The 22,784-nt window shown below is 42.0% G+C and overlaps 1 protein-coding gene across 4 annotated transcripts in view; it reads left to right on the top strand.

The window, feature by feature from the left end:
- DAAM1 (dishevelled associated activator of morphogenesis 1) overlaps positions 1–22,784 on the top strand; it is a 163,466-nt gene that overhangs the window by 81,258 nt on the left and 59,424 nt on the right. For all 4 annotated transcript variants that reach the window (XM_082734964.1, XM_082734965.1, XM_082734963.1 and 1 more), the window contains exon 3: positions 2,889–2,978. In XM_082734964.1, the coding sequence (XP_082591090.1) occupies positions 2,889–2,978 (90 nt within the window). The remainder of the gene's footprint in view (positions 1–2,888; positions 2,979–22,784) is intronic.

The following is a 22,784-nucleotide window of genomic DNA, read 5'->3' as shown; positions in this document are numbered from 1 at the left end:
GAAGAGCAGAGGGAAAGAATCTTAAGCAGGCTCTATGCTCAGTGTGGAGGTCATCATGGAGCTTGATCTCATGGCTCTGAGATCATGACCTGAGCCCAAATCAGGAGTTCCACGTTTAACTGGCTGAGCCACCCAGGCACTATCCCTCCCCCCATTTTCTTACTGTAATTCAAAATTATAACCAGTGACCCTGTAGCAATTAAAAATGTTTTTTTTTTTTATTTTCTGGAAATTCTCTTTTTCCTTAAAACCATCTGCTTCTAAGTCCTAGTTCAACTGTGAAGCATTATTCTACCTCTAACAGCAAAATACAGTAGTATTAATACTTATTAATACTCCTTGCTGTGAATTTCTAGGTTTTAGGCTTTACCTGTTTATACCTCTGCTCAGTTAGCACAAACAGTGCTGTTACAGGAGTAGTATTGTTTTCTCTCACAAATCCCGGACCTTTTCCCCAAAGTAAGCGCCATATTATTGAGCTGTTTGAATAACTGACCCGAACCTGCTCCCCCCACCCAAAGAAAAACCCCAGCGGTCGGGAAGTGATTTATGTCACAGTACTTTCCTCATTCATCAATAGGTGAGAGCGAGTATGACTTAACAGGAAATTAAAAAAAGAAGAAAGTAAGAAAAATAATCACTTCGTATATATACTAGTTGTATGCAAAAATCTTAACATTTTTAGCATGTTCCCTCACAGTGGGATTTTCTGTAAATATCTTTTGTTCTTTCCCTGATTGTTCATTGTTAAAATTCTTAACTAGTTTCTTGCGCTTAGGGTGTCATGTACATAGGTGTGTGTTTTAGTGACTTAACTATTTACCTTGCTCTTAAAAGAAAATAGCACCTGATCTATGTGTAAATGATGAGAGAAATAACAATATGCAGCAACCCAGCTACCTGCCCTGTGCCAAGCATTACCCCATACTTAGTCCATGTTGCTCATTTTCACAATAGCCCTGCAAGAGGAATGATATGCCCATCCTGGAGATGAGGAAGTAGAGACTTAAGGAGATGAGTCGCTTCCCCAGGAAGCTCACAGTATATCGGGCTCTGAGTGGCTGGGCCCTGGACATGTAGGTGGTAACAGAATAAGGGCAGAAGGGCTAAATTGGGGTTTTAAATGGGAAACATCAAAGGCAGGCTGAGGAATACATAATGCATTGTGTCAGTGTGTGGAACTAATGAAGTTTTTTGAACTGGGAGCTCAAAACCGCATAGGAGCTCGATTTTGAAGGCGCAGCTCTTAAAGTGTGCCCGGAGCAGCAGCATCAGCCATACTTGGAAACTTTTTAGATGCTCAGATGTTCACATTCGCTCCCACTGGCTCCATCCTTAACTCTGGGCGATCAGTGACTTAAGGAGCCCCCCAGATGATGCTGAGGTTCTCTCAGGCTTAAGTACAGCTGCTTTAATGAATTCTGGGTGTGCGTGGGGAGGGTGGAGAAGGCAGTGGGGAGGCTACTGCCAGGAGCCGACAGAGCGGTTATTAGAGCATAAATTTGGGTGGTTTCATTGGGAATCAAAAAAAGGAAAAATCATGACACTTTTCACGGAAGAAATAACAGGACTCAATGATAAATGGAGGTAGGAGTATGAGGTGTGAAGCCTGTGTCTACAGGAGGCAGAATTACAGGTATATACCGAAGGCATTCAGAGGGGGAACGTGTTTATATTCCTCAGGGATCAAAGCCTCATTGTGCCTTGGTTTACAGCACCTTTTCATCTGTCTCACACCCACCAGTCTGCACCCTCACCTAGAGAACTTTCCCTCTACTAAGAAAAATGTACCAGAAGCTCCACACCAGTAATACAGACCAGGGATGATTGAGTTATTAAATGCCAAGAGCTTTTCTCTAAGCACTTTATATTCATTATCCTGTTGTTGCTATTCATTAGTTATGGATGTTTGTAAATTGCCTTCCCTTCATGTCCAATCTAAGCTGCTCTCCCCTGTAAAATTAATGTTTCCAGACACGGATCTGAGAGGCCGAGTCTGGGTTCTGGAGTTGGACAGCTGTGGGCTGAAAACTGGCCCCGTCATTACCAGGTGTGAGGTCTGGAGCAAGTTACTTACCCAGTCTCCCACCTAAATTTCCCCCAGCTGAACTACAGCAGGCAGCGTTACTCCCATGAGGATGTACTAATGAGTGGACTCAGGGTTGTGGGGACCGAGACAATGCCACATGATGCTTGGTGCATAAAATGCTGAATAAATATTAGTGGGATTTATGATAATGAAGATGCCAGGTGCTTCCGCACAATCTTCATCAGCTCTCGTGGGTCAAGAGAATAAACAACTCATTCTGGCATTTAAGACTTTTGTTCACAAACTGGTCTCTCCCTGCCTCTCAAACCTTTCATGTGATGACTCTCTGCATCATTCCCATGCTTCCGCTAAGCTGCTCACTGTCCCCCCAAACACACCCCGTCTGTTCTTGTGCCCCTGCCTTTAGTTCCCTTGGTCTCCTCCTCTCATGTCCAAGTTCTTCAGGTCTAGCCTCATACTCAGTGTTTGTGGAGCCCCCATCCCTTGCCAGTGAACCCTCATCTATAATATGAGTAATCCAAACTCCGGAGCTCTGATGGCCTTTAACGCTCAGCGGGTGCTCTCAGGGTACTCTGTCCGGGCTCAGCCCACTTTTCCACACCCTTCGGTAGGTGTAGGGTGAGCCTCGTCCTTTCTGTGCTCAGGACTCAGCCCCATGCCAGAGACGTGCTTTCTTAACGGTGGCAACACGTACCTTGCCTTCTTGGTCTTTCCCAAGTTCATTGAAATATATGTTGGTTTTTGCTTTTGTTTTTCTTTTCTGTAATGATGCTGATAACCTCTCCTATAGGAATAACATTTAATCTATGAAATACTAATTATTATTTTGTTTCCTCAGGATGAACTTGACCTGACAGACAAACACAGGGAAGCCATGTTTGCACTTCCAGCTGAGAAAAAATGGCAAATATACTGTAGCAAGAAAAAGGTAAGAGATTCATTGTGTTTATGGTTGACTGGGAAATTATCATTTTTTGTGCCCTTTGCTTTTCCTCTTCACCACTGAAATTCAGGCAGCTCTTCGTAATGTACAAACCAGATCGTGGCCTTGTTGCTACGTGTGCAGCACAATACTGACACCTTGGATATTTTTATGGACACTTTGTTGGACACCTCCCCATGTCCTCCACACCTATAACCATTATTTGTAAGCCTGTGCAACTGAGACCCAAAACCATAGTGGTGTACACAAAAATCAAAGTTTCCACCCATTCTTTACATGAAAGTCGGTATCTCGGTAGATTAGGAGTAGTGTTCTGGGACCTCAATCTTCCTTTCCCATCTCCTAGCAACTTTCCATTTCAGTGCCTCTAGGGTGTGGCATTGTCCTCATGGTCCCAGGTATCTCTCTGGCTGTTTCAGAGGATGAGGTGTGAAGGGGAAGAAGGCAACATCCTTCCCCACCTCCCCTCTTACGGACATGTCCTGGGAATCATCCACCTGAATTCCCCTCACATCCTACCTTTAGCTACATGGCCTCTGCCTGCAAAGAAAGCATCTTTTATCTAGGTCCTGTTACTGTTGAAGAAGGGGAGGATGGATATCAGCAGTCCCGGTGTGGGCATCACCCCATGGACTATATCTCCTCAATAAAGTTCACTCTGCCATCTTTAAACCCTGTGAAAATTCTCAGACTGTGCCCACCCCAGTTTTGGAACCAATCAAGTTCATGGCCATCTTTTGTCACTTTTTCTTCTGTTCTAATAGAAACTTGAATCAAGATGGGGTAAACAGGAAGGGCAGGCTAGCACCTACGGGAAATGTTACCTGTCTCTAGGGCAGTGGACTCTGTAGTTACTCACCCTTGCCTCAAGGCAAGGAACAGGAACAAACTGTAGCAGTCCAATGTCTTTTCAAGGCACAGTATGAGTCCAAGGACCCTTTTCTTATGCAACTAGTGCATTTGCACGTGACTTCTCTTCCAGGTCCTCTGCCTCTTTGCTGCCTTGTTTGATTGCCATGCTGGCCTTCCAGAAACATCTTGCAATAGCGAGAATGTGCCCCTTGGCAGCCCAACTCAGTGTCTCTGTGGGCAAGGCACCATGGCATAACTCCTCTTTGTAACTCCAGCATCAGAACACATTGAAATAAGTGTATGATGACTGAGCCACTAATTTGTCATTAGTGTTATACTTAACTGTCAAAATAAATTGAAAGCACAATTAGTTTTCCACCTGAGCAGTTACCGTTGATAAAACTATGTGTGGAGTTTGGTTCTGGGGGCCTTTGCTGAGAGACGTGTCCAGCTATAACCTCTCTGTATGGTTTCTGAGCTGCTACCAGATCAGACCAAGTTGTAGTTGTAAGGATTCCTAATCTAGTAGTAACCAGGAAAACATGCTTGTGAAGGACTGTGTACTCTTTTCTCTTTGTGCATGGTTCTGTTGTTGAACTGTCTGTCATGGCTCAGGAAACAGATGTAATACACTGGGAAAGGATTTTAAAATTAAAAGTGTTCAGTTCTGGAAGTGATGGCATTGTACGGTCGTGGAAAATAAGGGACCTTTTCACGAGGCCATCTTAAAGACCTACGCCCTGGAACTGAAAAGGAAGAATCTTCAAGTGCCTGTATGCACATAGGACATTGAGTGAAGACTTTTTTCTTCAAGTTAGGAAACAGTATGAAGTGAGGATTGAGAATATACACTGGAGGAAAGGAAAGGGGCAGGAAAATGGGAGCAGCTTACTGAGGGGAAAGTTTTCTTCTTTCCCAGATTTTATTACACCCCTGACAGCAATTGAAAGTTAATCATGGAAACTACTGCCCCTTAGATTAGAAAAGGCAAACCCTGGAGGATAGTAATGACCTTGGACTTGCAGCTGCTGCTCATTTTTCAATTTCCAGGCCTATCAAATCCCCTTGCAAACCCTGTCTCATGTGCTCATGGCAAGGTTGCCTTTTCGTAGGAAGATAGATACGGATGTGACCCCTGACCTCAGAATCCCGTTTCTTGCTGGATGGGCCCTTCCTACCACTACCTGGCCAGACTGCACAGGTCCCTGAAAGCACAGTCCTCCTGCTAGCTTCATTCTTACAGCCCGGATTCCTTACGTGACAGCCAAGTAGTGGCTGAGTGGGAAAGCCATTTTAACTCTTTAGGGATTTCCATGGGGTTACAGATCTGCCTCACTTTAAAATGGATGCTAGTGTTGCTGAGTTAAGGATTTTCTTGATTAGAGTGCCTCAAAATATTAAAACTCTGCTCTGTGTTTGGTCTGCAACTGACCTTTTGGGGCGCTGTCATAAATAGGGAAATAATACAATGACTACGAGAACAAAAACTTAAGCATGAAAAGGGCATGATGTTTATATATAACATCATATATATAATGTGATCTCCTAAGGGACAGATTGCCTATTCTCGAAATGGAGCCCATGGTGGCCATCTTTATTCCTAAGAACAGACTGTTTTTCTTGGACCATATCTTAGGTAGCCTTTTCAAATCAGGCTTGTCACCAGCAAGCCAAACCACATCCATTTCTCAGGCCAAGGGAAAGCTACAGACTCATGGCTTCTTAGATTTTTCCATCTTTCAAGATTAGAACCCAGGGCATTACAGACATTCTCACACATAGTGAAGCCATAGAGTCAGGGGCCATGAAAGCCAACAGAAACAGACACATGAGTTGGTGAAAAGCAGGCTTTCTGTGTGAAAGTGCATAGTAGTTGTGGAGGCAAATGAGACTGGGAACGGAGGATGGGGTCAGGCCTTCCTCAGCCAAGTGGCTCCTTTCCACCCAATGGTGACTTGAGTCCCAGCAGCGGCTGTCTGATTATCAAGCCCTGCGCTCATTTCTCACACTTGCCTCTATCTACTCTCTAGTTGAGAATCCATTTCTAGAGCCAAAATGAAAGCAGCAGAAGTATTTCTAGGACTAAAAGAATTGGAAAGAAATTAATTGGCGGCTTGCCTAATTGAGTAATCCGGGGGAGAGTAAGAGATGGATGTTGTGGCCTTGTTGAAAGTCCAAAGAAATCTGTAAAAACAACTGGACTGGTCGGTCTGCCTTCGTTGGTCCTCTGTGGCAGTCCACTGTCAAATGTTTTTTAACATTCATGAAAGGACCACAAAAAGGTCCTGTTGGTGGGGCTGGAGGTATTTTCAAATAGGAAATGTTTGTGGTTCTTATCTTTAAAGGTAATTCCCTTTTTAGCTCCAATCACAACATACTCTTTTGTTTAAGTGAGGTTTTTCCCAGTCTCCAGCCAGAAACTGCATCTGTTAACAATCTTTTGGATTTTAAACTGAAACTTTTTAAACAATGAACCATCTGACCACGAAAGGCATCTGGCCATGCTGTATTTGCTTATTGTTAACATGATTTTTAAACCCTGGGAAAAGTAAGGAGAGGGCTTTGGAGAGAGAGAAGAAAGTGGTGCGTATACTGTCTCTCGGCGACGACAATCATATGGGCCCTGGCAGAAACCTTTAATTGTGCTTCTTCACGGGAGTGATTTGCATGAATTGCGTCACTAACCTGGTCCTTACAGGCCTCCGGAAAACACTTGCTCCCCCTCCTTGGGCTTCAGCGCTTACTGAATAGGCAAGTGGCGCTGGATACAGTTAGCTGTAGTGTCCTCAGGAATTTGAGTCCACGATCAGGATTTGAGGAGAGCACCACTTGCCCTCCTCTTGTTTCCGATCTCTAAAGCCAAGGGTTCAGTAAATGGCTTTGGATTCTCCGTATTTCATGTCTCTATCTTCTTGGGTCTTCTGAAGAGAAGATGAATTTTTATTCTGCTGATGAGGGTGTGTTTGACTCAGATTTCATTAACTACTTTAAGAACCTGGCCTGACCTGGCTGTGGGGAAGATGTGGCCACGTGAGCAAAACCTGGGCCTGGTGCTTGGTGCCTTTGAAGACATGCAGGAACAGGGACTGAAAATGCAGCTGCTAGTTTTTCATTCACTCCCTTCATTTGGTTTGCATATCTTAATTGGATCACTTCCCCACTCATCTCCACAGAAAGCAATTCTCCTTTCACCACACACACACAAAGATTAAAGTTGTATTGTGCACGGTTGTCAGGGTGTGGCTCTTTCCGTTCCTTGAGAGTCGAGGGCCTCCTGTGTTTAAAGGAACATAGGGTGAAGTGGTGGAATTAAGTCAAGAGGAACCATGGGCTTTCTGCACAACTGTCAGACAAGCTAGCTGTAAAACAAGGAGGCAAGATGATACGTTCATCCTCTAGTTGTTTCCAGTATCCTAATGAGAAGCTGCTGTGGGTAGGCTGGGATGAGAAGCAGTAGTTGGGCATTGGAAGACCCGAGAAAGAAGGGAAGCTAGGTATCCTTTCTTTACTGTAATTGTTTAAACACACTGTAGAATGAACTTTGGATTTTCATGTGTTCACTTTGTTGGCTATCAAAATTTGGGAGAGGGAGTCTGTTGACGGGCAAAACCTAGATGTCAGTAATTGTATTTCTAGACCTTTTTAACAAGTACTTGGTTTGGTTTCCTGCCATTGAGTTTTCACCTGTTGATGGATTCCAGTTGGCATTTGTACACCCAAGTGCTAAGGGGTTAAAGACAGTGACAGAAGTAGAAGTGATCAGAGATAAGACTGGGATGTATTTTGCCCTTATTCTTTCTCTAAAAGAATAAATGAGGGGAGCACAGTAGCTGGATATTGGGGGGCGTCTCCAGGTTCTGTAGGCTCTGAAGCTCTTGGCCTTGTCTGCACATTCCCTGACTCTGACAGATGACGGTTTGTATATAAGTCCATGCTGAACCACTAAGACACAACTGACTTGGAGTATCTGGGGCTTCATTCCATGAAGTCATGCTCTTGGTGAGGGGCAGGATGGTTTGTGATTCACCGAAGGTGTATTGAGTACTCCTCCAGGGCAGACTCTTGGCTAAATTCTGAAGATGGTTAAACAAATAAATCAAATTTCCTGGAGTGGATGATCCTGGTAGGAGAAGCAGATAAGATCAGATAATTGCCAAGTCTTGTCATAAGCTCCATAATGAGGTAAGCAAACAGGCTCTGGGGCACGGAGGAAGGAGCCACCAATCTTTGGGGGTAGATGTGTGTGACTCAGGCAACAACAGTTCGTTCACCACTTTGTCCTATCTAGCAGTTAGAGCAGTGAGAGGGCTGATGTTGTCATGCTTTTATTCCATTATCTAGACACCGGCTCCTTTTAACAGTTGACCTATGCTCGCGTGCACTGTTCTTGGTTTATACTTTGTTCTTTGTCCCTTCCAATATTGAAAAGGTCAACATTAGACTTTTGGCCTAATCTGATCTTCACTACACAACACACAAATTTGTAGGGCTTGTTAGGAAATCTGTAGAAAGGCTAAACTTTTGAAAAAAAGAGGCACAGTGGGGGAAGACTGAAATAACTGAGGTTTGTTCAGCCTGGAGAAGAGAGAGACATGTAGACACTCCAACATAGTTTAAAAAAAGAAAAGAAACTCCAACATGGGTATACCTCAGTGAAACTATGGTAACTGTCAAAATATTGCCAACTTCCTTGGTAAAAAGCAGCTGCCTCGAACCCTCCTGATAAAAATCTCTGTGACAGTCACCCTTCCCACAAGGGTCCACTACTTCCCCCCAATGAGTCACGCTTTAACTACTGGCATGGAGCAAAGGGGACTCTGAGACCCTGTTCCCACATTACATCGTTGATTCCGATTCATTGGTGCCCATGCTATGCTGGTTGATAAGTATTTTGAACGTTGGCCTCAGTATGAGATGCTGATTGACCTGAAGATAGTGATCAAAACCACCTGATAATATGGGTTCACAGCCTGAAACATTCCTCCTCTAGGAATTGATCCCATGGAAGTGATGAGAAATATACCAGGGTGAGGCAGTTCTTGGTAGTGTTGCTCCTAAAAGCCCGTGATTGTAACCAACTTAAAAGAGGATGTTTATATGATAGCACACAACCCTAACAGAGTATTTTGTAGCCATTGAAAAATCACGTTTTCAAAGAAATTGTAATGGCATGGAAAATTGCTCAGCATGTTTTAAAAAAAGAAAAAAGAAAGAAAAGGCATAAAACCATAAGTAGTACCATCAAAAATTTGCAAAGGAGTAAAGTTAGAGGTAGGCAGACAGAAACAGTGGGATTGTGGGTGATTTAATTTTTTTCCTTATACAGATATTTCCCAAATTTTCTACAGTACATTCTCTGCTCCTTACTTTGGAATATTTTCCCCCAGTTGTAAAAATAAAATTGCTCTTTTTAAAAGTACATACAGTGTATTTGTATGGTCAGGTTTCAGAGAAGCAGGATTACTGGCAGCAACACAGAGCAGCGATTCACCCTGACACATGCATGGAAGATGACTGAGCACTATCCATAAGGCTGTTGTCTTTATTTCTGTTGCTGGAGCTCCTTGGAGCACACAGTTGGGAAGGAGGGTGGATATAAACTGGAAGAGAGCGAGGGTAGGCTGGAGTCCACAAGGACAGACTGAAGTCCACGTCAGTTCTGTCCGCCTCTGACTTTGGTATGGGTGTCCTGCAGAAGCCTGAACCTTTAGTCATGGAGCTCAGCATTCACACACCTGGCCCAGGAGAAGCTGAGGGAGGATCCAGGGGAAGGTGGAGCAGTTACAGACCTGCCAGCTATTCCACACCAACAAGGTGAGCCAGCAGCTAAAGACAACATGTATGAACTACAAAATGGCTGCTGCTTCACTTCTGCCCTCCACATCTCCTGTGAGAATCTCTCTTGCGGCTCACCATACCCAGAAACCTATAAGAAAACATGCTGTTCAGCCTAGCCAACTCGAACATTACAAAGCTACCACATACTTATACTGAAATTGGGAGGAAAAATAAATATTATTTAAAATGCAACCAGTGCTTGGGTTGTCATGGCAACCCTGGCTTCCCTGGCCCCTCCTTTGTCTAGCTTGGGGACTTTTTTTCCCTTCTGTCTCCTCTCTTTTTTCACTCTTCCCTGGTGACATTAAAACAAAGGTGAATCTGTAAACCACCCAATGTTTTTCAGTACCATATATCTATTAGGCAATAATGTGAAAACATGAGAACCTTGGCCCTGGTGAGATTTCTTCCATCTTCTGCCCAGAAACCCACTGAAGCCATGTTTCTCATTCCCCTTCCCCCCTCTAAGTAGCATAATCTCAAAGCTAGTGACCCACTTCCTTGCTTTATTTTCTCTTTATTGAAAAAACCAGTGCTCTCAAAATGAATACCTAGTTTTAGATTTGGGGTAGAAAATTTAAGGATTCCCTCCTTCTGGCAGCCCTTAAACCAATGCTGTATTCCAAAAAGGGTGACCAGTTCATGAGTACTTGTGTGCCTCCTTGTCCTAGAATCCTTTGTTCAATAACATCAATTTGGGGCATTTTTTCCCTCTAGGGTTAACCAGTTCTATCACTCCAGCTGTGCCAGCTACCACCCCTGTCTTAAAGTGTGCAGAATGGTCCTGAGCTCATAGTTTTGTGTTGATACCCAGCAGGCACCCAGCTTCATTAATGAAGAAGCAGTAAACAAACTTGCCTACAGAATGAACCAAATCCTCTCTCTCTTCCTTGGTGTTTGGAGAAGTGAACAAATCTAAAATATTCTGGACAAGTTCTGTAGTCCCCCATTTGGGTTTTACATTCTGGTTCTGCATAGGCCTCTGTTTTTCAGCCTTGAGATGTTGTCAGTAAAAGGACTTACCTTGGAACAGATGATCTCCAAAGGCCTTTTCAGTCAAGGTATCTGCCTGCCAGCTTCCAAAATTATGTTTGCCGCTGTCCCCCCATAGTTGTTCTAAACGGTATCGTAATGTGTGTGCAACACCATTTTTTTCTAAGATAAACAGAAGGCAAGTAATAGCTATGAGAAAATACTTGGCATAGTTAAAGGCCATTTGAAGGGTGAGCGGGGGAGGGAGGGTGCCATTTACTAGGGCATATTGCTGAACCCCTCTGATTTCTCCCTCCTCCTCTGTAAAATGAGACCAGTGTCACAGAATGGTTATACAAAGGGCGATAATGCCATTTCAGAGTTACCAGAGAGCTTGGGGCATGGTCATGACAGCTGTTGCCACTGTCTACTTCAGTGATGGTGACTGTGATCAAAACAGTAGTGTGGACTCACTTTCTGCTTGTTCCCACTTGTGCTAGTTTGGCATTCATCTCCATATTCTTAAATCCTAATACCTGGTCTTCGTAGAACAGTATAGTGAAGATTTCACAAGCCCTCAGAAGCTCTTGGAGGCAGAAATAATAAGTTTGGAGGATACAGTGTAGATAAGGGAAGAAAGCAAGGAAATCTTTGCTGGGAGCACCCGAAATTGGTAAAAGGAGGCTCCCTTTACATCAGAAGTGCTAGGGTAGTGTGATCAACATGCAGTCCCTGAAGTTAGAAAACTTGTTAGAAGTTTTTTGTTAGAAGTTAGAAAACTAACAAATTTCTGAAAACTTTCCCTTCCACTCATGGGATAAACTGTTATTTCCTGGTTGGTGATTTTATTTTTGTTGTGAAAAATTTAAATATACAAACAGTACAAAATATAATGAACACCCATGTTGAACAAATGCTGACACTTTATGATAATCACCATGGATTTTTAAAAAAAGGAATGAGACATTATAAATATAGTAGTGGAAGCCCAGAAGTGACCTATTCTGGAGGTTTTATGTGTTTTCCTTGCCCACGTATTTATAAGCTTATTCTGTATGGATATGTTCATATGGTATTTCATTTTAAGTGCACTTCAATGTTCCATTATATGAACACGCCCCAGTTTAATTATTTTATATCCTTTGGGTAATGCTTATTTGCAATTTTTCATTATCTAAAAAGATATGTGGCAAGGAGCAACCTTGTGCATGTGTTCAAGAATTTTTCTGGAATAAACACCAAGACATGTAATTACTGGGTTGTTTGCTAAGATCATTTTCACCTTTAATTGCTCTCCGAAGTTGTTGTAACAATTTATACCTGCCGCAGATCAGTTGCCAACCTCTGAGGGGAGGGAACTGGTATTTTGTTGTCCTGGTCAATCACTTCATTGAGGTTTGAGTGTTCCTAATACAAGAAGCTGTTGCTCAGGTTCTTCCATTTTTTCCAATATGTCTTAGCAAACTGAAGTAAAAATTACTGGAATAGAAAGTGCTCATTTAAAGAAGAAAAACTCAGGTTTGGAAAATGAAAAGCATTCCATTCAAATACCCATAAAAAGCCCTACAAAAGTATAAAATGTTAGAAGTGTGTAAAAATGGACAATTCACTCAGCAATATGTTTGTTTGGGTTGACTACAAAGGAAACTGCTCCGTGTGTGGTTCACCCTTCCTCTCCTCTAGACCTCTGTACACCCTCAGTCCCAGACCCAGGCAAATTGTGTTTCCATCTTTAGCTAGCTCTTGACTGATGTCTGCCATCACCCCACACAGGAAGTCCCTCTGAGGCACCAGCTGCTTTCCTGAGGGGCAAGTAACATGCAGGTGCAGAGCCAGCACGTCTGCACCAGTAAGCCGACTGGCCATGGCTGGAAATGCCACAGTTGGTGTGTCTCTTCCTCTAACCCAAGTGCCTTCATCTTGAGTGTTTGTAAAAATCATGAAAGCCTTTCTCCTTTCTTCCACTCTTCAATTCTTTTGGATGTTAAGAAATGGAGATGTGTAATTGCCGTGTGTTTATGCCCCATGCCTAAATTCTGAACGAGTTTCTGCGCACAAGTCATTTCCGGGACTTGGGGATTGTTGATTGCTCAGTCTGTAAATACTCCGGTTCTTGATAGCATTGTCAAGCAGCCAGTCTGTATCTGCTTTGTGGATATCATCTCTCTCGTGGACTTCCTCCTACTTGCATTTCTGCAGTAACACCTCTTTCTGGAAGCCCTCGTTTTCCCTGTAAATAGGGAACACCAAGCTTGAAGAGGTTGGGAGAGAATGACCCTGTATTTGCGTTCACATTTAATCATTCAAACAACAATAGAAATTAGTAAGTGATACAGAGCTGGAAAAAAGTAGGCTATCTTGGTTTGACAAATCAATGAATGTGGAGTCCTGGGGAGAGTGGGTGTTTTGTGTCCTGTGGTGATCTGTTTTTCCCTCTGGAATGGGGGCTTGAAAAGCAACTCCCCCGGCTTTCTCTCTCTGCTTGCCATTCATTCATCCTTTGGTGCTGTGCTATGGAGAGAACACTCCTGCTTGAGCTCTAGTCGCTGGAAAAAATTTGTAGTTTTGGGTTTGAATGGAATCCCTGGGAGGAGAGTGGTTCTCAACTGCCATGGAGCAGCTAGTTTGGGCTTCCAAATCTTAATTCTTAAGCAGATTCCTTTTGACAGCTCTAGTACAGAACGGATTCCATCATGTGTTAATTGTAGAGTTAGGAGTGCAGGACTATCTTGGAGCTCTCAGTCTTTGCTAGAGCCCTTGTCAAGAGTGCTGTTATGGAACCAAGGCTCAAAATGCAGCTCTGTGAGGCCCTTTGAGCCCCTTGGCTGTGTATGTTGAAGCACGGAGGCACCGCCTTCTTTCACTTCCAAAATTCTGCACCTGCAGTTTTGGAAATACACACTGAGTGTCTCGGTCATAGCTGTATCTCTGGTGGAAAGGGATATTATTATATCTCACATCAGAGAATCCAGAACTAGCTGCTTACTCTGATGATCACCAGCTCAGTGGGTCCCTGAGGGCCCTACAGCACAGGAGACCCTCCAGATGGATGCACATCCTTGGTTTCAGCATTCCTTAGGACTGTGGCTTCCTTCCCTGGTTGACTGCACTTGTGACTAACTTCAAACAGAGTTGGCAAAGAGGTTTATCTTGATTACCAGCTCTGAATAGTTGGGGGTTAAAGCCTGGAGCACTTTGAGGAACATTGAGAGATTATGAATGGATTCAGTAAGACCAGTGTGGTAATTAATTAGCAATGTCTGCCATGACACATTATGGGAGAATGAGGCATATGTAGCCAATGTTGCCATCCTTGCCCTGGAGTGCTCCTCTTGCTCCTAGATTGTAGTCGGATGTAAGTATCATATTCCATGCCCCCCCCCCCCACCCTTGGTGTCTTCCCTGGTCTTTTGCAGACTCTCTAAATGCTCTGGCACCTACTTTCATAGAATGAATACCCCAAGCCTGCCTGATGTCACCATCTCCTGGAGGTAGGTCTATGCAAGACATCACTGGGAGGAAGTATCCACTCTAGGAGTGGTATCAAAGAAGAACAAAAGCCCATTTTCCTGAGCTTTTCCTATATACATATTTATTTTATTCTTTTCACTAATAGCGCCAGCACACCTAATATTTTGAATCCGTAGTCTTTCTGCTTAGTGCATTTCAGAGCTTCACCCCCTCATGAAGTGGGAAGGAACTTTGAGCTTCCGGTGTAACTTAGAATATGCAGCTAATACTTCTAATTTGGGGTTCTCCAAATTCCTTATATTCCAGGAACCTAGTAATTTGTGGAGCTAGAATGGGTTACAGTAAGAAAGTCTACCAAAGAATACCAACTTTAAATTACAGTGTCTTAAATTCTCTTGTTCTTCTTCAGTGCAGTATGGGAACAACATTTGTCTTAAGCAGTCTTAAGATAGTATCCTTTTATCTGTCCACCCATGTAAGGGAAGACACGCTATGTTTCCTCAGTTTCTAGGATGTACTTCCTGACGTCCTCACATTTAGGCATTTCTGAGATGGTGACATCTTCTAACGGATGCTTTTCTGTTTTATTTTTTCTGCCACCAATGCTGTCATTAATTCAGTAGTATGCCGAGAGTAAGTGATAACTTACAATCAGAAGTATGGTTATGACCGCCCTTTTGGGGAACTAATAATCCTGTCCTAGCATTTTTCACAGTCATCCTGAGAATGGCTCTCTGAATGGAATATGTCTTTACCGGCTTACTGATTCTCTGCTTAGTTTAATTACTGTTTTCCAAAGCCCTCTCTTTATAGCCTTGTGTTAAGCATTATATTGCAAATCATAAACACACTTTGATTGTTTTCCCAAGAGCAGGTTACAGAACATCAAAACCTGCTTTACGACATTCTGAAAGGCTGGTCTGGTAGCTGCAAATCTGGTAGCAAGATGTGAGGCAACAAAGGCCATTGACACCACTGATTGGATTTCCACACTGCATCCGGGTTTAGTGATGTGTGTCCAAACATGTTAATTTACCAGCCAGCTGGACTGAATTGTACCTGGGTCTGTGGCACTCCGTCGTGGCATATGGGTCAAAGACTCGACTCTTAACAAGTTACACAGAAGTGATTTGTTTTATGTCATTGTATACCTTTGTGTCATAGGCAACAGGGGAATGTGGGCTTGTATCATTTCTGAAAATAATAATTGGAGAATGTTTCTTTCTCTTTGCCATGAAAATGAGGGGGAATTGTCATCTAAAATTGGCTTCAGATGTTGAAGTTATACTGATGGAGATTTTTAGGCTCCAGTCATACTCCATGCTGTGAAGTGCTTTGCCAAAGAAATGACTTGTTAAAATAAATAAAATAAATGCCTCATAGTTTAGGAAGTGGACTGTAAAGTCTCCGCTTTTAGCTCTAGGTAAAGACTGTGGCTCTTTTCTTAGATATATCAGCACATGAAATGCATTTTCCCCCAGGACCTTGTAGCATATGACTTTCAAGATTTTGGTTCTGGAAAGTCAGCCAAGGCTTTTTCAGGAAAGAACAGGGTGTTGGAACAAACTGAGCCCCCGAGCTGTTTCAGAAATGCCATTTGTCTCTGTGCTCTTGAAGTCCTATTGTTGCTCTTCTCTTTGTTCCCTTGCTGCTGTCCTCGTAGGAAGACCAGATCTCTTTCAAGTGGCACTTTTTACCGGGGTTTGTGATTTCGGGGGGAGAACAAAAATGAGAGATGGCTGAGAGGTAGCACAAGGCTAATTTTTAATACGCAGTGTTTCTTTTAGCCCACTCAGAAATATTGGATCATTTTTACCAGTGTAAATAAAGCTTGGGACAGATAAAGAACACTAATGTAACATTTTGTGCTATCAAGAAATGTCTCAAACCATTTTTCCCAGTTGCGCTTAGGAATGCTTACATTTGATTTTTATTTTGAAGTTAGAAGATACATTGATAGAGACTGGAGATTAGTAAAAAATGCAGGAGCGTTAACAATACTGGCTGTTTCTTTTTATCATGATGAAAAAAAAGGGAGTAAATTCTACAAATGGGTTTAGTTCTTTGTAACTATATTTGTAATAACTGAGAACCTATTGTCAGAAGTTTGTGATATTCTAAGAAACTCTCAATGCTAACGTTTGAAATCCTGTTCTCCTCAGTGTCCTATGTCCTGTTTTCATGCCTCACTAACAAGGAAAACAGAAGCTTTGTTCTTTTATTCATGGGTTCTAATACCTAGTACAGTGCCTAGGCCTTTATAAAACTCAGTGACTATTTATTGGGTGGGTAAATGAATGAGAAGGAAAGCAGATGCCTCTTCAGTTTCAGTTCAGAACTGATTTTTTGGGCATGATGAGCAGAGGGATTCTGCTCCTGTTGTGCCCTTGAGAAGTCTGCATTCAGCACTATAGTTCTGCTGCTCTCCGTGTAGGCTCTGTGTTACTCCTAAAGGGTATTGGGCTCCTGACCAAACTCTTAGGCTACCATGGTCGAGTATTACAGCTTTTTTTCTGGCTGGGGATTGGGGGGGATGAGGAGCAGGTCAAAATTCACTTGAGCTCACAGCTCCCTGCCCTCAGATGATCTGGGCAAGAATTGTTAGAAATACCCCAACTACTCGCCCAACAAATTTCTGGGAAGGCTAGAGAACCAGGTGCAGCTGGTTATAAGGTGGACAGGGTAGAGTGGTCTCAGTGGTTTCAAGTCAGAAACTCAGTGATGTACAAGTAGAAACCGTGCCACACAGCCATGGCAAGGCAGTAGAAACCAGCAGTTTGAGGTGAAGTGGTCAGGACACGGTAGGTGTTCTTGAGCAAGAGCTTTGGACACGCCTGAGCATCTGGGTAATTTAGGTGTGAGGTGCCTAGAGCAGTGTTAGTCATACAGTGTGGCTTCCACATTACATGTTTATAGATTGTGTCCTCTTCAACCAGGAAGTACTAGTCATGCATCTGTTATTCAGCTACAGTGTAGTTATATTGAAATGGGAAAAAATGTAGTGAAAATTTCTATTATAGCACTCTTCAGAGTGTTCTTCACTTTTACATTATTCAAACTATTTAAGAAATCTGAAATGTTAAAAAAAAGAGAACAGTAGCAGTACAGTTGATTATTTCCTGATGACCATTTTTGCATTTATTTACACCTACATAATTATATACGCCTTTGCCTGTAAATTCGCTTTTGAACCTGTTGTAACATCTTATTTGTTCCCTCATTTATTATTAATGAGTTCAGCAAAATCTTTGACATCAGTTCATGCCATGCTTTTACCTTTTAAAAATTATCCTCTATCAATAGCAATATAGAATTGTAAACTTCAAGAATTGTTAGAGAAGGGCCTAACTTATTTTAAATGATCCGAGATCTTGAATATTAGACTGGAGTACATGATATGATAGCAGGAGGCTCTGTGGGAAAATGTGCATCGTATATGGATTCTAGTGAGTCTTTTTATATCTGGAAAGAGCAGAGCTCAGGGGTCAGAAGAGGTGTTCAACTTCACACACATACAAGGAAGAAATTCCCATGATGTTTGAAAAGATGATGTACAAGAAAGAAGCAAGGGCAGTGTAAGTGGAATCCAAACACTTGAAAAGCAATGATTTAATAAATGAAGCTTGAATTTCCCAGAAAGTTTCTCAGCAACTAGTGAGCCTAGGTTCTATTCACCCTTTTTAAATTCTGCTAATTTATATTTGTGTTTTAGAGATGAAGTGTCCTCCATCTTATAAGACCTGTTTTATTACAGTTTATGGCCAATGATGTTACAATATGTATACTTAATAAAACATGAACTACACATATTTTACTGTGCTTCATGAGACATGTATCTTTTATTCTAAATCATAAATGTTATTTGTTGTAAACCATCAAGAAAGCAAGAATTTGGGGCACGTGGGTGGCTCAGTGGGTTAAAGCCTCTGCCTTCGGCTCAGGTCATGATCCCAGGATCCTGGGATCGAGCCCCGCATCAGGCTCTCTGCTCAGCAGGAAGCCTGCTTCCCCCTCTCTCTCTGCCTGCCTCTCTGCCTACTTGTGATCTCTGTCAAATAAATAAATAAAATCTTTAAAAAAAAAAAGAAAAGAAAGAAAGAAAGCAAGAACTTGTGTTTCTTGGGTAGATATTTTGGTCAGAAATCTTCCAGACGCCCTCTTAAAGACACTCTAGAGTTATGCATCATTGACATGCGAGCAAATCCCTTTCAGAGGAATTTAAATATATTTGTTGGAGGTTTTTTTTTTTTTTTTGTTTTGTTTTGTTTTTTCAAAAAGGAGACATAAGGGTGTGATAAACTGATGGAAAATTTGAGATTTACTTATGAATTGAGGAGGATAAACTTATGCTGTATAGCCAGTGGAGAATTTTTGGCTTGGTAAAGGGAAGACTTTGGGAGGACATAATAGCTTTATTCAAATTGTTTAAATATTTGCAGGGTTATTGTTCACAGGAGAAATTAGACTTATTCCATGCAGTTCCCAAGGGCAAAACGAAGGCCAGCAAGTGCCTGAAGTTACAAGGAGACATCTGTCAATTCATTCTAAGGTGAATTTTCTAATAGTCAGTGAGGGTGCTGGTTCCAAACATTTGTGGACTCTTTGAAGCCTTCTCTTGGAGAACTAGGATCGATCACCTGCTGCTGACCTTATATGAAGGACTCCTGTGAGGGGTAACTGGGATCAGAGACCTTGCTATATAATTATGTGACAGCTCTCCTTAAAAACATACAGATGTTCTGCAGCACCGGGAAAAATGGGGAAGGAGACTTGTGCCTCTGACATGGTTCTAAGTGCTAAATATGAAAGCCTTTGTTACTGCAAGTCAGCCTCCAGTCTTTCCAGAAACTGACTGACATTCGGAGGCTTGGGAGGAGGTGTTGGGTTTCCTGGCAGATGCAGAAGCTGCTGTTCTGTATTCATTCTTTGTGTGGGCCCAGCCGGATTTGGGCAGTAGATCCACTTGATGTGTAATTGTGACAGTGGCCAAGCAGTGTAACCAGATGGGCTGTCCCGGGGACCGCATGACTATCATGAAATGTGACAACACAAGAATTCATTTTTGAAACCAACTGCCTCCGTCTGGCAAGTGTCAAATGTAGGGTATAGTTTTAGCCCACTGCGAGGGGCTGGAAGGAAGGCTGTACGAAGGACTGAGCAAGCAGCGGTCCCAGGAATCCAGGTCCGTGGACCTGCTGCTGTTTCTCTTCCCTGGGAAAGAACAACAAGACAAAGATTTGGAGGCCAAAATCAGGATTTAAAAGACTAAAGGATGCTATGCTATTTTAAAGATTTTGTTTATCTATTTATTTGAGAAAGAGAGCATGCAAGGAGGAGGGAGAGAGAGAATCCCAAGCAGACTTCGCTGAGTGCGGAGCCTGAGACCGGGCTCAGTCTCACGACCCTGAAATTATAACCTGAGCCAAAACCAAACGCCTGACTCTTAACTGACTGAGCCACCCAGGTTCCCCTATCCTATTTGAACAAGCAGGATTACATTGCTTTTGAAGGAGCAGTGAGTTTGGGAAGATGGTGGACTTTTCCGGCTTGGTACATCCTACTTCTCTAGAAAACAACACAGGTAACCAGGCAAATTCCACATACTCTGTGAGCTGATCCTGACTTACGGATGGGCTTTCCTGGAAAGGGAGTGGCCTCCAGGAGCGGAGATAACCTGGAAAAAAATTGATGCCCACGTTTGAACTTTGATGCTTTCCTGCCTTCTTGAGAGCCAAGCTTGTTCTAGCATAGGGCGTGACAGCAATCCAGCCACTTAAATGTTTTTTGGCAAATAAAGTGTTATTGAAACAGGGCAGTGCTCCTTCATGGAAGTGTTAGCTGTAGCTGCTTTCACGCTGTACCAGCGCAGAGTTGAGTCATTGCAAAAGGCTCTGTGGCCAGACAAAGTCTAAGACACTTACCTGGCCCCACCCAGAAGAAGTTTGCCAACCCCTGGTCTGTCAGGCTATTCCCTGCTTCACCATGACTGTCCTTTGAGAAGATGCTGATAACACTATTATTGAGCCAGAAGGGAAAGTCAGCAGAAGTAATTAGCAAGGACTTCCACAAAATACTTTTCCATCTTCCATCTTACCTGCTCTTCCTTCCCTGTTCCTTCGACCTGTTCCTCGGCACCTATTCCCTATCATGCACTTGAGTTTAGTAGATGACACGACCATCAGGGAATCATACCTAACAGAATAAAATATTTTGGCCAGTCTGTCCCCTTTGTCTTTCATATTCTGTAAAAATTCTAGGAGCAAAGTAAATTCAGTTAACATCTGTTGCATTCATTAGTATATGGGGCTGGGTCCATGAAAAACAAGATCGCAATGACCGTTTAATGCCACAGGTAACTATTTTGATTGTTAACAAGGGATGGGATTTCTTGATCCTATATATGATCACAGTTAACATGTGTTCTAGTACCATTTTTTTCATAAATGGGACAGCTTTTTCTTAGTATTTAGTTACCTTTGTCCTATATTAAAAATTATCAAAATGAATTTTACTTTGTATTATACTGAAACAGTGCCTTTCTACTGTTGAAGTTCATTTAGTTAAACCTTAATATGTCCCTACTATTTGAGTTGGAGTTACCCTTCTACATCGTTAGAGGGTTTTTAGCCAATCTAGACAGTGAAAGCATATGTCTCCCACAAGTACTATCTAAGAATCTCATAGGTTTGTAACAGTGAATGTGGAAATTTATGGCTTTAGTTGGCCAAGTGCATATTGCTTCAGCCTGTGATTTATGGTCTAGTGAACAACCATAGAACATGTCCTTTGCAATTAATTGACCTTTGTATAGCCTGTTTGGGGTCTTACTAACAGCATCTGAAATGAAAGAAAAACTCTACCAGTTCTTACATATTATTACTTGGGAAATGATCCTATTAAAAATTTGCCCTGTGTTAATTTCAAAAGAAGTTATACTTAAAGACTTAATTTTTTTAACTGTGCTTTGAGTCTCACTGAAAGTCTTCAGCTGTTACTAAGAAATTATTTGCCACACAGATATGTAGGGGTAGAAATTTTGAAAATTTTAGCATCCTTCAGGTACATAAATCTTTGGACAAATCATAAAATTCCTTTACATGAACATTTGATGTTAGGGTTGTAGTATGTTACAGAAATAGAAAATCCAATGAGAAAGACAACATCGAAATGTTTTTTACCTTTTTGCTGTGGGGAACAGAGGGGTGACCCCAGTGTAGAGAACAGAGACATCCCAAATGTTGCCAGGATCTTGTTGACCTGATGCATTTTGTGTTACACAGAACATCTGAAAAAGTAAGGCGTTTGTCCTAACAGAATATACAGTGCTTTAGAACTTCTGTTTTAACTATGAAAATAGTGAATATTTGTGGCAAAATAAGTTTGAATTATACAAAAGTTAGTAAGAAAAGACCTACCCAGAGGTAGCCATTGTTCAATTTTCTTGTGTTTATTTCCAGAAATGTTTGTATGTTATGTGCACATATTTTCCCTACAGATGAGAAATGGTTTTCGGAGGCATTCCTCCCTGCCCTGCCCCCTCCATACTATATTTGGTCATTTTGAATGCGATTACATAATTCTCCTTCATTCTGTGTTACTGCTACAAAGTAATTTATTCAGCCATCTCCCTTGCCATATATTTGTTCACTTTATTTGCTGACTCAAAACAGCACTGTGGTAAAAAAAAGTGTAAATATATAATTGTGGGCTAAATATATAATTGTGTGAGTATATCATTGTGAAAGTAGACTTAAAGGAAGGACACAGGCTGTGTGGGTGTGTTTTAAATTTGAACAATCACTGCCAAATGTACCTCCAAATTTTTAGTCCTAGCATAACAATGTCCATAGCTGGAAATTCTGGAATATTATCCTTATCATCCTAGCTAACATTTATCAATCATATTCTGTGTGTACTGTTCTCAGTGCCTTCTTTACTTGTAATAATCTTTTAAATCCTCACAAGGGCCAGTGAAGTAGGCACCCATTTTACAGATAAGGAGATTAAAACTGAGTCACATAGTGAGGTCACTATAGTGCCTGCCTATAAGTTACCAGAAGTAGTGAGTGACAGAGGATTCAAATAGGTATCTGTCGATCGTGGTAGAAGGGGAACCCAGCCAGCTTGGCTTGGTAGAGAGAGATGATCATGACATGAGAGAAGAAAGTCTGGGACATAGCTGTGAATGTTTAGCGCGGAAAGAGTACAAAGAAATAGTACAAAATTTATTCTTATGGGCAACGTGATGTTGAGAAAAATAAATGTGCTGTTGTACATTTAAAGAGAGTCAGGGAGGATCTCTTGGAATTTTTTTCACTAGCCACTGACTAGAGATCTGGAATGAAAAATGTGCCAGTTAAAAATGAGGCCAAGTTAAAAAAAACTATTGTTTCTTTATTTTCTAAATAAGTTGGTTAATTAAAGCCTGATTTAAAGGAAAAGAAAGTAAATGTTCTTGAAGGTCCCTTGTGCTGTACCACTTTTCTTTTCTAGCAGGGTTTTGTTTTGTTTTGTTGTTTCTTCAGAATGTGAGATAATGGGAACAAAGTAGATAATAAGAGAAGAGCTTCAAACTAGTTAGTGTAGGTTGAAAGCAAAGTGAAGTGTCAGAGCCTCCATCCAGTGGGAAATTTTGTCCATCAGTATTATCTTATGCTT

Source organism: Mustela nivalis (genome assembly GCF_964662115.1).
Source record: "Mustela nivalis genome assembly, chromosome: 6".
Taxonomy (NCBI): Eukaryota; Metazoa; Chordata; class Mammalia; order Carnivora; family Mustelidae; genus Mustela; species Mustela nivalis.
The sequence above is the reverse complement of the archived record's forward strand: the minus strand, read 5'-3'. Positions and strand labels throughout refer to the sequence as shown.